At 41.4% G+C, this 20,765-nt stretch overlaps 1 protein-coding gene across 7 annotated transcripts in view; it reads right to left on the reverse strand.

Moving 5' to 3' along the window:
* Positions 1 to 20,765, reverse strand: part of MTHFS (methenyltetrahydrofolate synthetase) — an 81,989-nt gene that overhangs the window by 43,057 nt on the left and 18,167 nt on the right. Inside the window, exons 1-2 of one of the 7 annotated variants that reach the window (XM_019011204.4) lie at positions 10,911 to 11,181; positions 2,829 to 3,090 (exon numbers count right to left, since the gene is read on the reverse strand). In XM_019011204.4, the coding sequence (XP_018866749.3) occupies positions 2,829 to 3,090; positions 10,911 to 11,114 (466 nt within the window). In that variant the 5' untranslated portion in view covers positions 11,115 to 11,181. Of the gene's footprint in view, positions 1 to 2,828; positions 3,091 to 10,538; positions 11,182 to 20,765 lie in introns of those variants that run through there. The other 6 variants (XM_004056628.5, XM_004056626.4, XM_055363634.2 and 3 more) reach the window with 6 other exon arrangements.

The following is a 20,765-nucleotide window of genomic DNA, read 5'->3' on the forward strand; positions in this document are numbered from 1 at the left end:
ATGTATGCTTAAGCACTGAAGTTGTCACATTTTAAGTTGCTGATGCAAGTAGAAATCCACAGTACAGAGTGTGATGTTAGGAGATAACAAACAGCTGAGGCTGCCTACTCAAACATTTCTAAAAACAGCAGCAGCGAGCTTTGACCCCAGACTGCAGTTTCGAGAAACTGTGGGTATAATCCTCTATCCCTTTACAATCCAGATTGCAAGTATCTGCAAAGAAAAATGCATGGGGGGAAAAAGCCACTGGTACTACAAATACAGCATAAATAAATACTATAGAGGAGAAAAAAAAATGAACAACCAGTTGTGGGGTTTTTTTGGTGGACTTTTTTCTATTCAGAACCATATTCTAAATTTCTATGTTTTTAATATTCAGTATCTTTTCATTTGACACTTATATTTGACATATAATACAGGTTAGGATATTCTGTTTATGTTCATTTTCTGTCTCATCAGCTATAGTGGGAGTCCCTTCAAATCAGGGCCTTATCTTTCCAGACCTAAAATAGTGTCTGACACAAAGTAGATGGGTGAAAATATCTGCTGAAAATTACCGAAATGTTAACTACTTGGCTAGTAATGAGTTTATCTTATAATGAATAATTCTGACTTCCTTGCTTAAAATTAATAAATTACCATTTATTCGATAGCTCCTATGTGACAAATGACATGCTAAAAACCATACATAGGCCCGGCGCGGTGGCCTGTAATCCCAGCACTTTGGGAGGCCGGGGCAGGTGGATCATCTGAGGTCAGGAGTTCGAGATCAGCCTGATCAACATGGTGAAACCCCATCTCTATTAAAAATACAAAATTAGCCAGCCACGGTGGCGCACACCTGTAATTCTAGCTACTGAGGCAGCAGAATCACTTGAATCCGGGCAGTGGAAGTTGCAGTGAGCCGAGATAGCACCATTGCACTCCAGCCCGGCTGACAGAGTGAAACTCTGTCTCAAAAAAAAAAAAGAAAAAAAATATGCATAAATGATTGACTCACTTATTTGGATTGAGATTATCCTAACCAAGAAGTGTAAATATAAGTTAAAAGGAAAAATAATGCTTCTTCCTTACTCTTTTCACCACTGTACTTGAATAGAACCAGAACAAATGCACAAAAGTTCAAAGTGACACACTTTAGCTCAACCCAAAGAAGATGTTCTAGAAGGAGCACAGCTGTTCTAAAAGGAATGAGCTGCCTCTAGAGGAATTAGTTACTGGAGGAAACCAAGTAAAATTTCAATTAGCAGGCACATTATAGAGATGATACAAGCATTGAAGGAGCTGTTAACAGAGTCAACTGGAATTGGGACAGTATCCTGGGTTCCACCATTCAGCCTGTGAGTCTGGAGTAGCTGCATTAAGTTTGAGCAAAGTCAGTAGCTATAATTTCCTGTCTTTTCTTATCTATAAACCTAGGCTGCTCTCCAAGATACTCTGTATTCCCTTATTATCTCATTGCCTTAAAATGCTTGCAATCTTTCCCCTTGAAAATATGAAAGAGTTTTAAAATGCTGACATTCATCTCGCCTATTGATGCAGGACATGAAGGAGGTAGATCTGAATGTATTTTTGGTGCCTAAACATCTAGCAAAGCCCAAGATTGGACAATACAGGGAAAGTTAAACTAGCAAAATACATAATCCCTCTACTGTTACCAGTCCTTGACCCTCTCCCCTCTGACTCCATCATACTGACTTTATAGGCTATGGTGTTATATTGGAAGGGGCAGAAACTGAGCGAAGACTGCATAAAGTTGTGCTAGGGCTTCTTTGCAACCATTTAAGTCTTAGTCAAAAATATACACCTCTAACATGGGTCTCAGGCATTATACTAAAAAATAATACCCTTAGCTTGTTTTGCTTTCAGCTCTTTACCTGTTTCATAATGATAAAACTTCCCAAGCAGCTGTTGGCCAGAGAACAGCATGTATTAAGACCCAGCAGTAGAGAAGGCAAAGTGGAGTTGGGAAACAGAGATACTCAGAGTGGCTGGAACTCAGACTATGAAGTGGGGAGTAGAAAGATGTGAAAATAGAAAGATAGCAGGGCCAAAATTAGGAAGAACCTCGTTAAGGAGGGTTTACTTCAATCTAAAGGTAATAGTAAGTCACAGAAAGATTTTAAGGAGGGGAGAGAAGTGGCAGATTTGTGTTTTCGAAATCTTGTTTCAATTACTTTTAAATAACCAATAAAAAGGAAGGAGAGGATGCAAGACATGGAGAGAAAGAACAGTTAAAAGGCCTTTCCAGGAATGCAGGCAAGAGGAGATGTCAGCTTAGACTGCAGTAGTAGCAGTGGGTTGGAGAGAAATGGACAGATTCAGTAAATATTCAGTAGGTAAAATCATCAGGACTTAACAATAGACCACAGGTGGGGCATAAGAGAAAGAGGGGAGTCAAGGATGACCTGGAGATTTCTGGCATGGCCAGCTGGGTAGCTGGTGGTGCCATGTACTGAGATAAACACATGGTAGGTAGTCGAAGTTGAGAAGATATAACTGCTCATTAACATTAATAATAATATGCTCATTAGCAAGCAGACCATAACTGAAACCACAGGAAATAATTATTCAGGAAAAATATATAATTCAACCCACAAGGTAGGGCAACAATATGTGAGAAGTCAACAATATTATTCATTTACACTTTACAGTTTTCAAAAGGCATCACATCCTAAACCAGGTAATACAGGTGTCTTGGAACGTAGGCAAAATACAAATTAATCCCTTACAGGAAAAGCAACTCCCACTGACCCACACATAACACATGGATCTGAGATCTAACAACTGGTCATAATCTAACAACATCCTAACACCATAATACTCACCTGTGGACAAGGCCTCCTCCCGAACATCACCCTCACCAGGCTGAGGGATATTCCAGGATGTTTTGGGAAGTAAAGAAATTTCCTCTGGTGATTCTACTCTCACCATATCCATGTGATTGTTCTGGAACTGGTACCGAGGGATGAAGCAGATTTTGCCTCGCTGGAAAATGTCCTTGATGATCTCTTCTGTCTCTATTTCATCTTGCATGCTCAGAAAGATGGAAATTCTTTTGGACTTTTGATACTCACTGTGGGCAATCACCTAAATGGGAAATTATGGCAATTATATTTTCCAAGACTATATTTAGCAACTCCTCTTAACAATTCCTCCTTTCTCTCTCAGCCTTCTCCAATTTCTTTAAATATTAAAAAGAAAAAAAAGGGGGGGGACCAGAGTGATACAGTGGGTCAGACAGTGTTGCATCATGAAGCCTGACTTTTAGTTTGGGACCGAGCACTTACCTGCTCCTTTTATCCCTTCCTGGTACACCCACTCTGGTAGGTGTGAAAACTCATTAAAAGGTCACTGTGGAGACAAGCTGTCTATCCAGAGAATTCCAGGCTTGATCCCCACCTATCCATTTTAGTAGTCTTCGGTCATTTCACATGCTTTCCCTAGAGTCTACTTTATTTTATCTCTGTATCTTGGCTCCCACAAGCTTCTCCACTCCTTGGATCATCAGGCTTCTCTCTCCTCCCAAATTCTACCCATTTAAAGCCCAACGCAAGCCCTAACTTTTCCTAACTTCTGCCGAACCCTTACTACATTTAGAGTTAATATATAACTTAATGATGTACTGTCATGAGTGGGTCACTAATTGTTTCATGTGCCCTAAATGTGGTATCCCTAACCGGTCCATGAACTGAGTTCTCTGAGGCAGAGAACATGCCTCTACCATCCCCATCCCATTTCCTAAAATCCATCTGTTCAAATGAATATTAAAATATTCACAATTATGGGGTGGGGGCAGATCCTGATGAAAGAAACCATATTCAATTGAATCATCCAACAGGCAGGAGAAGGTAAATGAGCTTTGCTCATCACAGAAATGTCAACAATCTCAGGAACTTATCCACACTCAGAAGTTAGCCCTTTGCTCTCTTTTTTCCTTTTTTTTTTTTTTTTTTTTTTTTTTTTTTTTGAGACAGGGTCTCCCTCTGTTTCCCAGGCTGGAGTGCAGTGGTGCAATCTGCAACCACTGCCTCAATCTGCAATCACTGCCTCTTAGGCTCAGGCAGTCCTCCCGCCTCAGCCTCCAGAGTAGCTGGGACCACAGGTGCAAACCACCATGTCCGGCTGATTTTTCGTATTTTTTGTGGAGACAGGGTTTCACCATGTTGCTCAGGCTGGTCTCAAACTCCTGAGCTCAACTGATCCACCCACCTGGACCTCCCAAAGTGCTGGGATTACAGGTGTGAGGCACTGCACCTGGCCAGCTCTCTTTTTTTCCCTTCCTTTTCTGTTCCTCCCTATTCTCCAAACTAAAAAGAAAAGAATACTTTTTTTATTCTTTATAAGACTTTTTAATACTTCTGTTATTATTATATAATTGTAAGCCATGAAAGTAGCTTATAAATACGACTGGCAGAAAGATACAGGAACAGTAACTCAGGTTATTACTAATAAAAAAGGAAACACAGAAATTAAGTAGATAAAGCACATCAAACCAGTCTAAGGAAGAAAGTTAACTCTCACATTCTGAAAAATTACAAAATTGTTTTGAGGCCTGAAATGGGCAAAGAAAGGAAATGTGAAACCTAGACCTGGGCAGGCCTGGGGCTTCTGGCATCCAACTACTATATTAGAAAGTTAAGTATCCTTTTTGCTCTCTTTACAGCAGAATATAGAAGATCGAGAGTTGAATAAGCAGTAATAAACATCAGTTAACACTCAATGTGAGACTGTGCATGCATCTTTATCTTCCTTCCTCAAATCCTATTTATATGATGGTAAAGAAGCACAAAAAAAGAAAATCCATTAGAGTACTGAGAATAAGAGAACAGAGACCTAATTTCTGTAAGACAAAGAGTGGATGGGACAGTATTTTACTGACAAAACAGCAGCAGATCACAACACTCAGAGAATAAGGGTGCAGGTCAGGCAGAATCCACTCCTCCCTTGAAATCCCAAAGCAACCATAAAAGGCAGAGGAAATCCCCATTAGCTAAGACATCTTCATTCACAAATATGTACAGATAACAAAGGATCATCAAACATTTTTGAAAAGTCAAAATACAAAATAGAAGGATGGGGAAAAAAATAAGAAGGGGAGAAAAAAATGGACAAACAGGACAGATAATTTTTTGAAATTCTAATTAGTTTTCTCAGACAAACTCAAGAAGATAATTGCATTTCTAAAATAACAATAGACAGCATATGGGGAGGAAGCAATCAGGGAATTATGAAATAATCAATGGAAACTAAAATTGTGATTAGCAAAATTAAAACAACTTAGGAGAAAGCCTTGGAGTAGGGGAAAAGGCAAAAATAGGAAAAATGAAAAAAATGTTAAGAAATAGAGAAGATCAATCTGTGATTTTTATTATCTGATTAACAAGAGTTCCAAAAAGGCACAAAGGAAAATAAATAATCAAAGAAGATATACTTGGCTCACACCTGTAATCCTGGCACTTTGGGAGGTGGAGGCGGGTAGATCATCTGAGGTCAGGAGTTCGAGGCCAGCCTGACCAACATGGTAAAACCCCGTCTCTACTAAATATATAAGAATTAGCCAGGCGTGGTGGCGCATGCCTGTAGTCCCAGCTACTTGAGAGGCTGAGGCAGAAGGATCACTTGAACCCAGGAGGCAGAGGATGAGCCAAGATCATGCCATTGCACTCAAGCCTTGGCAAGAAGAATGAAACTCCATCTCAAAAAAAAAAAAAAAAAAAAGAGAGAAAGAAAAAGAAAAACACGAGTCTCCATATTGAATGGGGGCCATGGGTGCTGGGCAGAACAAGGAAAATAATTTTAAATTTGAAATTCAAACTATCAATCAAGTATGAAGGTAAAACATTTCCTAATGTATATTTAAAAGTTTACCACCCCCAAAGATACTTTCTCAAAAAAAATTATCTGAAAATATACTCTAATAAGATGAAGGGAAAAGAATCCAAGAAAGACAAAGATATTAGAATCAAAAAGAAGCCCTAACTCAGAAGTGGAATAAGGAGGAACCCCAGGGCAATGGCAGTGCAATGGGCCGGAGGCAACCAGACCAGAGGAAGCAAGGGGCTGGAGCGTTTTCAAAAAGAGAGTGGATTTATTTTAACAGACGATGAAAAAGAATCTATTGATAAGATAAACGCATATTCTTGATTTGTCAAAAAAGGAAAAATAAAGGCAATCAGAAGCTCCTGGAAAAATACAGAACTAAATTAGAAATATGCTCCAAATGGGAACAAAGTAAAAAAGAGAATGATTTTGAGCAATTATGGGGGAAAAGAGAAAAGCTTTGGTACTGACACTTGAAACATTACCTTCCTAGCTACATATATCTAGTGACATAAAGTTATGTCTTTTCTTACATATTCAATCATACAACTTGATTCTACAATGAATACCATCTATAGAACAAAAATATGGCTGGGCGTGGTGGCTCACACCTGTAATCCCGGCACTTTGGGAGGCCAAGGTGGGTGGATCATGAGGTCAAGAGGTCGAGACCATCCTGGCCAACGTGGTGAAACCCCGTCTCTACTAAAAATACAAAAACTAGCTGGGCATAGTGGCATGCACCTGTAGTCCCAGCTACTCGGGAGGCTGAGCCAGGAGAATCGCTTGAACCCGGGAGACGGAGGTTGCAGTGAGCTGAGATTGGGCCACTGCACTCCAGCCTGGCAACAGAGCGAGACTCCATCTAAAAAAAAAATTAAAAAAATAAATACAAGGTATGTATTCAGTGCTTTACATATTTTTGTAAATACTGTTTACTGTAAATACAATTTACTGAAATCTCAAGTTTGGAAATCGGTCACAAATACTGCTCAGTAGACTCATTATAGTTACAGAACAAAGTTTAAATATTACAAAACCTGGCCGGGCGTGGTGGCTCATGCCTGTAATCCCAGCACTTTGGCAGGCCAAGGCAGGTGGATCATGAGGTCAGGAGTTCAACATCAGCCTGGCCAAGATGATGAAACCCTGTCTCTACTAAAAATACAAAAATTAGTCAGGCGTGGTGGCAGGCACCTGTAATCCCAGCTACTCGGGAGGCTGAGGCACAGAACTCCTTGAACCTGGGAGGCGGAAGTTGCAGTGAGCCAAGATTGCGCCACTGCACTCCAGCCTGGGCAACAAAGCGAGACTCTGTCTCAAAAAATGAAAAACTGGCTAGGTGCGGTGGCTCACGCCTGTAATCCCAGTACTTTGGGAGGCCGAGGCAGGTGGATCACGAGGTCAGGAGATGGAGACCATCCTGGCTAACACGGTGAAACCCCATCTCTACTAAAAATACAAAAAATTACTCGGGCGTGGTGGCGGGCGCCTGTAGTCCCAGCTACTTGTGAAGCTGAGACAGGAGAATGGCATGAACCCGGGAGGCGGAGCTTGCAGTAAGCCGAGATCACGCCACTGCATTCCAGCCTAGGCAACAGAGCGAGACTCCCTCTCAAAAAAAAAAAAAAAGAAAAAGAAAAAGAAAAATTACAAAACTTGACAACATAAATATAACAATATAAATGTCAGAAACTGACAGAGGGAGTAGAAAACATAGTGAGTAAAGGGGCACTAATTTCCTCATCTTAGTTAGGGAATCAAGATATGACATAAAGCTGAATTTCTTTACCATTTAAATTACTTCTCTGATAAATTTCTAAGTTATAAAAAGGTACAGTGCCAATAAGAATAAATATGCTTTTCTAAATGAAAGATATCATTTAACACCTTTATTGAGCATTCACTATGGCAAAACACTACACAGTACACTGACGTTTCCAGTGATGATCCATTGGTTAGTCATGGAATCAATAGTGGGCTACAATTTTTAAATGAAATAGAATAGAAAATATTAAAGTTCAAGCCAGGCACGGTGGCTCACGCCTGTAATCCCAGCACTTTGGGAGGCAGAGGCGGGAAGATCACGAGGTCGAGTTCGAGACCACCCTGGCCAACATGGTGAAACCCCGTCTCTACTAAAAATAGAAAAATTAGCTGAGCATGGCGGCACGTGCCTGTAATCCCAGCTACTTGGGAGGCTGAGGCAGGAGAATCACTTGAACGTGGGAGGCGGAGGTTGCAGTGAGCCGAGATCACGCCACCGCACTCCAGCCTGGGCGACAGAGCAAGACTCTGTCTTGAAAAAAAAAAAGAAAATATTAAATTTCATTGTATGTGGTTAAGAGCTGTAAAATGTTCCTTGTATGTGTATATTTGTTTGTACAGAGTAAAATGTATTTATTACTGAGGGTCATGGGTCTGCTTTTTAATTTTTCTCTCTCCTCCTTTAATGCCAGCTCTCAGTCGTCATTCTATTGCTGTCAGTGACTCTGTATCTATGTAGCCACTATTTCCATCTATAGTTTATGAATTCTAATCTTCTACGGACAAAGACAACGTAGAAGATTAGAAACTGAATTCATCTTTATTTTCCCCATGCCCCTCCAAAATTTGTTCCAATTCCTACATTCTTTATGCCCAAGGTTAAACACCATTATACCAAGCTCTAAATTTTGGAATCACTGGTGACTCCTCCCCTTCCAGTATTCTCTAACCTCTTCCAATCAGTTGCCAAGTCCTGATGTTTCTCACTTAACAGTCTCCTATTTGCCTCCTTTCCCCTCATCTTCACTGCCCATGCTCTGGTTTGCATATTTTTCATCTTTCACTTGAATTGGCACAACAGCCCCTTACTGGTCTCCATATTTTTTTTTTCTTTCTTCCCTCCCCAACCCATTATCCAAATGCTGCCATTATACTCTTCCTAAAGGACATAACAAAAAATAGGCAAAGCTCTGAATACATCCCTTTACACACTTCTTTAACTCTCACAATCGACCTACAAGAGTGATATTATCCATTTTATAGACAAGGAACCAAAGGTTCTGAGAGATTATGAGACCTGTCCAAGGATATACAGTTAAAAAACAACGGCGCCAGATTCAGCCCAGATCTGTGCAGTTCCAAAGCCCATGCTAAACTGTATCCTGTCATCTCTTGCCTAAATATCCCTACTCACACTCCCCTATCCCATCTTTCCCTTCACCTGAAAGAATTCATCTTGTTCTCCGAAACTCATCTCAAACATTTTCCAATAGAAAGCTTTCCAATTACCCCTCCCCAAGGCTACGTTTCCGCAACATTGGTGTTTACCTTTATCATATATCTGGCTTCTATGCAATTCTTTATTCATGTCTGTTTCCTCTTCTAGGCTCTCTGCTCCTTTAGAGCAACAATCATATCTTTTTCATCTCCACAACCCAGTATATAGCCAAGTGTGCACTACATAGGTGTTCAACATATGTGAATGAATTAGCTAAAAATTAAACAACTAGATAGTAAGGACAAGAGTCTATATCCTTTACATCTACTAAAACACCCAGCAATGCTTCCTCGTAATAGCTAAAATAATTCTGTTTGAACGAACGAATTAACATCTGTATAGATTCCCTCATGCACACCTACCTAGATGAAGAGAGGGGTGAAATGAGCATATATGCTTTACTGCTTTAACCCACAGGCACCTTGAATTTGAGTAAATAACGGATAATAGAATAGTGAAGGGTAATTAAGAAAGCCTGATGGTATAACTAATTCCAAGGAACATCAAGTTTCCAAATATCTGGTGTCTCTGAAGCATGATGCTGGGAAAACAGATCATCAGTTTGACTTACAACAGAATTACAAATACGTACTTATTCAGGGGACATTAAATTTTTCTTCCTCTGGTGTCTAACAAAAATGAGTCCCCAAAAACTCTTTAGAACATGCCTTCACAACAGGATATGACTGCCATTTTATTGATAAGAAAACTGACATTACATAGACAGACTAAAAATACATAGCAGTGCAGTTGGTGAAAGTAATGAAACAGAGGTCGGCTAACCAACAAACACGGACCCTCACTTATTCCTCTCATTTCTCTCTTCTGCTTCCTACGTTCTTGGGAAGCCTGGATATGATAGCCAAGTATTCCTTTCGTTCACTCAAGAAAAAGCATTTAATGTTGACCAACTCTGAGACAGAAAAAGCCTAGGTCCTGGAGCTACTGAGACACAGCCTTAGCCCTCCATATGCTTAGTGAAGTCCAGTCAACCTCTGAGTTCTGCCCTTTGGCATCTCCACACCTTTTTTGGTGTTCCCTCGTCTAAAGCACCTGCATCTTTCTCTGGCCATTTTACTAATATAAACGGAGTCTTACTCGTAGCTCATTAACTTTAGGCCTCACTGAGGGAACCTGGGCACTCAGGTGTTCACCCATCTCCTCTACCACAACTTTCTGTTCTCACCCTGCTCTCACCACAGCACCGTCATCCCCACGGAGGAGTTTTCGAGCACCAAAGGAGCCACCCATGCAAACGAACTCCCCTCCCAGAGATAAATCTGTCAACCCCTGCCGTCCTCTCGCTCTTTAGCCCTACAATTTTCATTACCGGGCCCTCTCCCGGACGTAGTGCCAAGAGCGTCCAGACCACGACTAGGGGGCGTGCGCGCGCCGAGAGGGGAAACGTGCGCGCGCCGGTGGGGGGGCCTAGCCCAGCGCCAGCACGGACCATGCACAGATCAGCAAGCGCTGGCCGCCAGGCCTTCGGAGGGTCTGGCCGCCGCGGCGTCCGCTACGGGCGGCCTCGCACCTTCTGGCTCAGTACGCGGGACTGGCGTAGCCGCTCCTCGGCACTCATCGCCCGCAGACGCTGCTTCAGCTCTCCCCGCAGGCTCCGCTTGGCGCTGCTCACCGCTGCCGCCGCCATCTCACGCCCAAGCCGAGTCCAGTCCCGCCCTCGGCGCCCTGGGCGCCCTCGGGTTCGGTCTCCGCCCCTGGCCGCTCCCAGGTGGATCCGCGGCCTAGGGGCGGGTCGGGGCTCGGGGAAGCGCCCCCCTACCCCGCTTCCGGGACGCGGGCCCGCGGCGCGCCGCGCGCTTACCTCGCCTCTGGCCCTTGGGACCCAGCCCTCGTGCGGTCCCCGTGGTCCAGCTCGCCCTCCCCGGTTAGGGGAGCGGTGGCGAGGCGCCGTCACTGCCCTGCCGCCTGACCTCCCTGAGCCTGGGCCCTCACCGGGACCGCGGAGGAGGCAGCGCCACTGGCGGGGATGGTAAAGATGGCCGGCAGTACCCACGGTGCCTGGCATCTCTTGTACTGTTCAGTAGTGGGACTTAAGGGGCCAGAAAAGAAGGGCAAGGCAGGACATGTAGCGAAATCGTCACGAGTCGCTTAACTACAGGGATATGTCTGACAGATGCCCCGATTTCCTTCTTGTGCAAACATCAGAGTGTAGTTACACAAAGTTGCTACACACCTGTACAGCGTATTTTGTACCGAATACTGTAGGCAATTGTAAGCACCGTGATACTTGTGTATCTAAACACAGAAAAGATAATGTGTTGGTTGGCTGCCACATCAGTAGTATTAGGAATTTTTCAGCTCCATTATAATCTTAAGGGACCACAGTGGTTGATGGAAATGTCTTTATGTGATGAATGTATAGATGATACATAATCGGGAACACTGCTAAAGCAATAACTGTAGTGTAAAAGCCAAATTTTGTGGGTTTCTAGTGTGAATGTATTCCAGGTAATAGTGCCCACATAGGTACTTCCTGTTATAACCATCAGTGACTGTTCATTCCCACCACTCAGCTCTGATTAAAACACAAAAATGAATTAAAACTAAAAGCAGTTGGGGGGTGGGTGAGGCACTTGCAGGAAGAGGTAAAATAAACTGTTAAGTCTTAAACTGCTCCCAGTAGACAGGCGCCTCAGATGGCATAGATGGTTGCCTCTCAGATGTGACTTCCTAAGAAAACCAGAGCTGTCTCTGCCAAAAATACGTCCCTACTGACCGCCCCAGTGTCTTAATCCCCACCGTTAAGAATCACACCTCCTAGGTAAAGCATTAAGTGCCCGGTGAGAATGCACATGGCTTGAGAGGGGAGTTCTGGCTTCTTTATGGAATCTATCAACAGCTTCCAGGGAAAGCTAATGCAAGTCCCGGGGGACTGTGTTGTAAGAAAAAGGGAAGGCCAGGCAGGTACAGTGTATACATAGTGCAATTAGATTTGCTGACCTAAAAGTTAGAACACGAGGTCTAACAAACTACGTAATTTTCTAATCTGTTCATTTTTACCAAAAAATAAAAATAAAAATTAACACTAGCTCCACGTTGAATCATTTACCAATTTTCTTTGTTCAGAATATCCCAGAGTATCCTGCATATCAGGTTGCCATATCTATCAACCCCACATGGCAAGCCAGAGAGAGAAGGCTGGGGAGGAGGCATCAATGGAAACTCTTAAGCAGCCAGGGGCATTGGAAACTGCAGAAAGCATGGGAAGGAAGGAGGGAAGAGGGAAGCCGACCTGAGTCTGCTTCTAGCCTGAGTCCGATTCTCAGTCGAGCCTAGTGACACAGAAAAGGACTTTTGGGGTAATGGCACACCTTAAAAGTCTGCCTGGGGCAGAAAAGACACCGCCTTCCTGGTCATCATCCTATAATTAATTGCCTGGCTCCTGTGTTGAGCTTTACCCTTTGGCTGAATTTCCAGCCAGACTCCAAAAATGAAGACAAAAATGGCATATAGAGAAAAATACATACAATTTATTCATTAAATAGGGACAAAATTTCTGTAACTCTGGAAGGTCAAGTTACATCATCAAAGTTGTTTATTTAAAAGTAGAAGTATGTGTTGGCAATCGTTTTCATAAGAGTCAGAAAAATTAGGCCAGTTTCACAATATGGAGTGTCCTTTCTGGTCAACAGTATTGCTTCAGGACAGAAGAGCATTTCACAGATCTTTCCTGTAACTTCTAGAAAAGTCATCCAGCCAGATTTAGGCTCAAGCTTCTTTACAAAGCCATTTTCCTATGAGAGAATAAATTTAACATTTTAAAAATCATTGGAGATTAAGTATGCTGGAATAAAAAGCAAAAATATTTTCATTTAAATAATGCAAATAATCTTCTATCCCTCTAAAGGAGCATTGTGTAACAGAAACACAGTGTGGCCTACATCTGTAATTTTAATTTTTGGTAGCCACATTTTAAAAAGTACAAAAATAGGAAAAATTAATTTTTAAGATATATTTAGTGATAATGATTTCTGTATGTAATCAATGTCAAATCACTGAGATAGTTTTTTTCATAACAAACCTTCAAAATCTCATGAGTATTTAGTACTTACAGCGTATCTTAATTCAGACTAGCCACATTTTACTACCATAGTGAACAGCAAGCACAGCTCTAGAGGATAAAAAGTCTTTTTGTTCTTCTTCTTGTTCAATTGTCCAACATTGATTTCAATGCACTTATATTTGTAATATGAATTCTATTATACTGTAAACTGCATTGTATTGAAACTCATGAGAACTCACAGTAAATCCAAATTAAACCAATACCTTTGAAGCTATGAAAAGGATGATGGTTTCTTTTATAATCTACTCTCTTTGTGATCGGACATAGTTTTAAAAATGTAGGATAACCCAATTAACTGGACATTTTATTTAATTTACAATCTATAATCATAGAATCCCCACTGAAAAGTACCTCTGAGATGATCTAGCCTAATGCTCTCTCTTAACAAATGAGGAAAGTGAGGCCCACAAAAAAAAATCAGTTATCTAAGATTAACCAAACCCTTGGTGCCTGGACCTGGATTAGAATGCAAATACCCTACTTCTTTCCACTCCATAAATTTCCAAACAAGTGCCAAAATATTCAAAAATTGTTAAAATAATTTTTTTCGAATGTTCATCTAGCAAACATTTGTGGCTGCATCTTACAGGTTCCAGAACCTGGGGTTACAAATGCCTGCAAGTAGCTCAGAGCAAAGTGTAACTAATATTGAAACGTAAACCAAGCATAACCCTTTGATAGCTGGGAGAGATTCGAGAGCTCTGCGGTGCCTTGGAATCATTTTATGAACATCACTGGCAAAGCAGATGAATACCACCAGCCAGGGGGATTTCATTTGAAAGATTGCCTAAGAAAGCCATTTTCTGCCTACGTAAGTGTGCGTCGTGCTCTGAGACATGCTGTCATGCCTTGACAGAGGAAGGAAACTGCCCCTCTTCTTCCTCTTTCCCTTCTGCCAGTACATACTCACAGATTACACTCTAGGGAGGTATCCACTTCATTATGCCCCTTCCTAAAAACCATATTTCGCAAGTATGATGAGACCCTCTGAAATGACTTTTATTATAACGATAATCATTGTCTATTATCATTGATCAGTTAACATGTCATATACATCAACGTCTAAAGAAAGGACAGTAAACAAAGAAAATATTGATAAATTCAGCCAGATGAAGATTAAAAATTTTTTTAACTATGAAAAACTAAAAAGAACAATAAACTAGGAAAATATTTACATATACCATGAAAGTGTTCATTCAAATGTGAGAGAAAATTCTCAGGCCCTTAATAGTTTAAAAAGGAGAAACCATTAAAGAGAGAAATATAAATCATTCACAAGTATATGAGAAAAACATTAATAGCAGTTAAAGAAATGTACATTTTAACAAAGTCTTATTGTTTTTTAGACCTATTAAAGTGGCTTTATTTGATGCCTATTAAACCCTCAAAATTATTAATAGTACCACCCACACTGATAAGGTTGCTATGATATTGTTCTATTGATATAATACTTTTGAAAAGAAAATATGTTTTCCAGTATGCTAGAATATCGTAATTATACACACAACTTATATGAACCAGTTACTCCACTGTTAGAAATTTATCATGAGGCAGTCTTCTAAAATATTGGAAGGTAAGGGGCACCAGAAAAGCATACCTATGCTTCACTACTGAAGCATTATATCTAAAAGGGGAAAACTAGGCTGGGCGAAGTGGCTCAGAACTATAATCCCAGCACTTTGGGAGGCTGAGGTGGGGAGATCACTTGAGGTCAGGAGTTCGAGACCAGCCTGGCCAATGTGGTGAAACTCTGTCTCTACTAAAAATACAAAAATTAGCTGGGTGTGGTGGTACATGCCTGTAATCCCAGCTACTGAGGAGGCTGAGGCAGGAGAATTGCTTGAACCTGGGAGGTGAAGGTTGCAGTGAGCCAAGATCAAGCCATTGCACTACAGCCTGGATGACAGAGTGAGACTCTGTCTCAAAAAATAAATAAATAAATAAAAGGGGGAAAATCAAAACCAAATTGTCTAACAATTGGGAATTGGTTAAGTAAATTATGATATGGCAAATTAATGAACTATTCTGTAGACATTAGAAATTAATGCCTAATGTTAACATGGAGTATGTGAGACAGTGTTGAAAATATTTGTATGTCACACCAAAAAACTCTTATGTACACCCTAATTATAATTGCATACAATGTCTGCATGTGGATATGTTAGGGTGATGGGAGTGACTTTTCTTCCTTTCAAAAATGTTATTTTCAAATATATTTTCTTTAATGATGCTATTTGTATCTTAAGACCATTATATAAAAATAAATATACAAATAAGGATTCAATATCCTATCAGTAATGTAGTAGTAAATAAGAATTGTTCAGGCCTTATTATTTCTGGGAACAGTGATAGTTTGTTAAATTCAGCTACCTTGGTTTCAACAAAACCTAAAGCATAAAATAATATACAGTATCAGTAATCTAAAGAAAATCAGAACCTCAGAATTTTTAAAGATACAGGCAGCCAGGCACAGTGGCTCATGCCTGTAATCCTAGCACTTTGGGAGGCTGGGTTGGTAGAATTGTTTGAGCCTGGTAAGTCAAGGCTGCAGTGGGCCATGATCACACCGCTGTACTCCAGCCTGGGTGGCAGTGCAAGACTTTGTATGGGAAAAAAAAAAAAAAAAAAAGACACAGGCAAGTATCATGCTTTCTCACTTCTCTAAAGACTATTCCTTTGTTCACTCAGGAAATATTCACTGAGCATTGGCCACATGCCGGTATCAGTTAAAGTACTGGAAACACAGTGGTGAACAAAGCATACAGGATCCGTGTCCTCACTAAGCTCACATTCTCATGGCAGACACAGACAATAAACAGATAAGCAAATAAATATGCAATGGGATGTCCAGTCATGAAAACTATTATGAAGGCAATAAAGTTGGGTAGGGAGACAGAGTGACAGTGGTACTTTCTTAGATGGGGTGATCAAGGAAGACTTCTCTGAGGAGAAGAATTACTTGGAAGGGATACCTGGGCGAAAAGAAGAGGGAAGGCAGGCGAACTTATGGCAGAAAATTATTCCAGGCAGGGGCAACAGCAACTGCAAAGACTGGAGGATGGAGTGTGCTTAGTTTATCTAAGGAGACTGGAGCTATGAGAACAGGAAGGGATTCGTAGAAAATGAGATTTGAGAGGCAGGTAGAGGCCAGGTCATAAAGGGCTTTGGGTAACTTCATACTCAGGATGTTGTGCTTTTGTTCCCAGGGTGAAGGGGCATTTTGGAGAGTTCTGATTAGGCCAAGATCAGATCTAATTCAAGTTTGTAACATATCACTGTGGGTACTATGTGGAAAACAAATTATAGCAGATAAAGGATGGAACCATGGAGTCTGGCAGGAGGCTACTGACAGAGTCAAGTGCTTACAGCATTTCAAAGGGGCAGCCAAGGGGATTTGCTGATGGATGGATGTGGGCTATGAGAGACAGGAGTCCAGGCTGACTCCCAAGGTTAGAGAACTAGCACTTAAGAGAGCTTGACTGAGGGGCCCCTCGGGAGAGGTGCTTTTCTCTAACTCCTGTGTCAGTATTATGCATTTCTGCCTGTCTTGAGGGTCTTTTATTTTTCACTAAATGATTTTAAAATCTCAAGTAAAAATTCAAAAGAAACAGAAAAATTTTGCCCCAAAACGTATTTAATAAAAGGATATATATGAATACTTGAGATCATAGCACCTCGCTGCTAGATGTTTATATGTTTTGGAAACGCCTTTGCCAAACTGAATGCTTAGTCAATCATCTGTATGTCTCTGTGTGCCCATTTATTTGGCCTCAAATTAACCAGACTATTATTTAGGGTAAGAGGATGACAAAGAAAAGAAAGACCTCTTGGCCTAACTCTATGACCCAAGCTTTAAAATGGTGGTTACTTGGAAAGCACCAACTCTGACTGTACATCCTACTTTCAGAAGGGCAAAGAATTACCTATCTAAACTTCCTGGAATTTCCCACATGACTCTCATAGTTGCACAGTATTTGACAGTTTGCAAAGCACTTTTAAAAAAAAGTTTTATAATCCTTTAACTTTCCATTAAAGGTAGGTATTATTGTTTTCATTAAATATTATATATAATAATCATGTCATCATTTTCATTAAATATTATATAAAATAATATCATATCATTTTCACTAAATATTATATATAATAAATTATCATGTCATATATTATTATATACATTATATAAGGAATCTGAGTCTCAGAGTACCTCAGTAACTTACCCAAGGTTATACCTCTAGTGAGTAAGAAAACCAGAGTTCAAATCTCCAGTTTCAGTGTGGCTTCACTAAATCATTCCCTCAGCAAATATTTGTTACCTTCTATGCAACAGGTCCTAGGCATGAGGTACACAGTGATGCATTAAATAGATATGATTTCTCCCATGTGGAGCTGAGTGCCAAGCATTCTTTCTACTCCCCCAGCATATGCAGAGGAGAATGCTTCATTGAAGGGGGAGGAAGTAAGAAGATCCACCTGGTTCAAAAGGAAGGGTGATCCCAAGGGAAGAGACACGAGTTTCTTTTTTTTTTTTTTTTCTTTTTTTTTTTGAGATGGTGTCTCGCTCTGTCACCCAGGCTGGAGTGCAGTGGCGCAATCTCGGCTCACTGCAAGCTCCGCCTCCCGGGTTCACGCCATTCTGCTGCCTCAGCCTCCCGAGTAGCTGGAACTACAGGCGCCCGCCACTACGCCCGGCTAATTTTTTTTTTTTTGTATTTTTAGTAGAGACGGGGTTTCACCGTGGTCTCGATCTCCTGACCTCGTGATCCGTCCGCCTCGGCCTCCCAAAGTGCTGGGATTACAGGCGTGAGCCACCGCGCCCGGCCTGAGACACGAGTTTCATCTCATGATCATACTAATTGTTTTTAAGAACCATCCTTTCCTTATGAATGCTGGAGGCAGCCAAATGGCACTAGCTCTCCTGTCAGATCTGGTGAGAGCACATCCTCTCAGCACTTCCAATTAGGAGAGCGGACAGGAGGAAATCATGGTAAATGTGGAAGAGGACAAAAAGAGAGATGAGAAGCCACAAACAAAAGAAGGCAGGAAGGCAGGTAGGCAGGAAAGACAAGCTGATAAAAAGGAGAAAGAGAATAAGGAAAGAGATTATGAGTCCCATTACTGATAGACCAGTCTCGTTTCTTCCCATTAGGGGATCTGTTTTACATGGTAACTAGTATCTAACTGTATTTGATCATATAATTTATGGAAACTAAATATAGTCAGATTCTCTCAATGGAAGCTAGGTAATACTACTAACAACAAAAACCCTAAACTTGTATTGAGTACTCATTTTCAGGAATTGTTCCAAGTGCTTTGTTTACATTAACTGATTTAATCCTTATACAAGTCCCAGGAAATAGGTTGCAATATTTTCCTGTTTTTACAGATGAGGAACCAAGGCTTAGGGAAGTTAAGAAACTTGTATAAGTCCGAGGTCTGGAGATTGAGACCATCCTGGCTAACACAGTGAAACCCCATCTCTACTAAAAATAAAAAAAAAAAATTAAAAAAATAAAATAAAAATTAGCCGAGCACGGTGGCAGGCGCCTGTAGTCCCAGCTACTTGGGAGGCTGAGGCAGAACAGCATGAACCCAGGAGGCGGAGCTTGCAGTGAGCAGAGATCGCACCACTGCACTCCAGCCTGGGCAACAGAGCGAGACTCCATCTCAAAAAAAAAAGAAAGAAAGAAAGAAAGAAACTTGTATAAGTCACACAGGTAGTAAGCACTTGAGCCCAGAAATGAAGCCAGGTCTGTCTGCTTCCAAGTTGGTGCTCCAAATAGCTATGCTATACTCACATACTGCATTCTTAATACAAAGTTTCCATAAAGTCTCTGGGCACTTTTAAAATTTAATTAAATTACAGATTGTGGCCAGGCGCGGTGGCTCACGCCTGTAATCCTAGCACTTTGGGAGGCCGAGGCAGGCGGATCACGAGGTCAGGAGATCGAGACCATCCTGGCTAACACGGTGAAACCCCGTCTCTACTAAAAATCCAAAAAATTAGCCGGGCGTGGTGGTGGGCGCCTGTATGTAGTCCCAGCTACTCGGGAGGCTGAGGCAGGAGAATGGCGGGAACCTGGGAGGCGGAGCTTGCAGTGAGCCGAGATCACACCACTGCACTCCAGCCTGGGCGACAGAGTGAGACTCCGTCTCAAAAAAAAAAAAAAAAAATTATAGATTGTATGTTTTATGATCAGTGATTTCTTGAGAGTTTTTTCAGGCAAGTTAAAGCCAGTGCTCACATCTTGATAAAGTTGTGAGTGCCTCCTCTACTCTTACCTCTTCTTGTGGGCCACTGACTACTAGCATAAGGAAGTGATTGTGCCATTTCCCCTGAAATGAATCATTCAAAAGTAAATTCATTCATTTGAGCAGATTTGTCAACATCACTATGAAAAGAAGGTAACAGTTTTCCATGCCAGTTTGTACTAACCCAAAAAAGCACTGCCTTTCCTTTCCTTAAGATCAATGCCTCATCTGAGCTGGAAAAGGAGCACATAGATTGCTTTGAAATGACATCTTCAAGAGTATTTATTTCATGTCTACAACCTGAACTATTCAGCTGTTTTTTGTTTTTTGTTTTTTTTTTTTAAAGAGCTTGGAAACTTTAGAAAGGCTGAGTGTGTGCACGTGCAGGCAATGTGTGTATTTGTATCTACACTCGGGAGAGGTTCATCCGGCCACACTCATGTTTACATGAGTGTACCACCCTCGAAAGATGAGGGTACTACTAGAAATTCTCAGAGACAAGATTCCACAGCCTTTGCTAACAATGAGTTCCAGAAGCTCACAAAATTTATTGTGGAGAAGTTAAATTTTTAAGTAATATTTATTCACTGTCTGTGTGTTCCAAGTACTAAGCTAGGCATTGGAAATACAATCCAAACCCACATAGAGCCTGCAAACTAGTAGAGTATTTCTCTGCAGGCTCATCTGTGGTCCTCTGTGCCAGAGAACGTTTGCCTTCACCTGAAATCTACACAGTGCAGCTGAAATTTCCACCAGTCCTCAAGTATAGCCTCCCACAGCCAACCAGAAGAAAATATGACAAAACATTTCACATGCTTCGCCCAGCCTCAGTCAGGTTCAGTTAGAAAGAACTAAGTTCCAGAAAGAAGGTGACTAACAAAGGGGAGTAGCTTCAGTAAGCTCTATCATGCAGGAAGGCCTTAAACAAAATGAAAAAGACATCAAGTAAAAGATCAATAAATTTGATCGCAACAAATATTTAAACGGCTATAATGACCGAAGACATTGTCAGCTTTAAAGAATAATCAGCAGGCCGGGCGCGGTGGCTCACGCCTGTAATCCCAGCACTTTGGGAGGCCGAGGCGGGTGGATCACAAGGTCAGGAGATTGAGACCATCCTGGCTAACACGGTGAAACCCCGTCTCTACCAAAAATACAAAAAATTAACCAGGCGTGGTGGCAGGCACCTGTAGTCCCAGCTACTCGGGAGGCAGAGGCAGGAGAATGGTGTAAACCCAGGAGGCGGAGCTTGCAGTGAGCTGAGATCGCACCACTGCACTCCAGCCTGGGAGACGGAGTGACTCCGTCTCAAAAAAATAATAATAATCTTAATAATCAGCAAAC

The sequence above is a fragment of the Gorilla gorilla genome, chromosome 16 (genome assembly GCF_029281585.2).
Source record: "Gorilla gorilla gorilla isolate KB3781 chromosome 16, NHGRI_mGorGor1-v2.1_pri, whole genome shotgun sequence".
Classification (NCBI taxonomy): domain Eukaryota; kingdom Metazoa; phylum Chordata; class Mammalia; order Primates; family Hominidae; genus Gorilla; species Gorilla gorilla.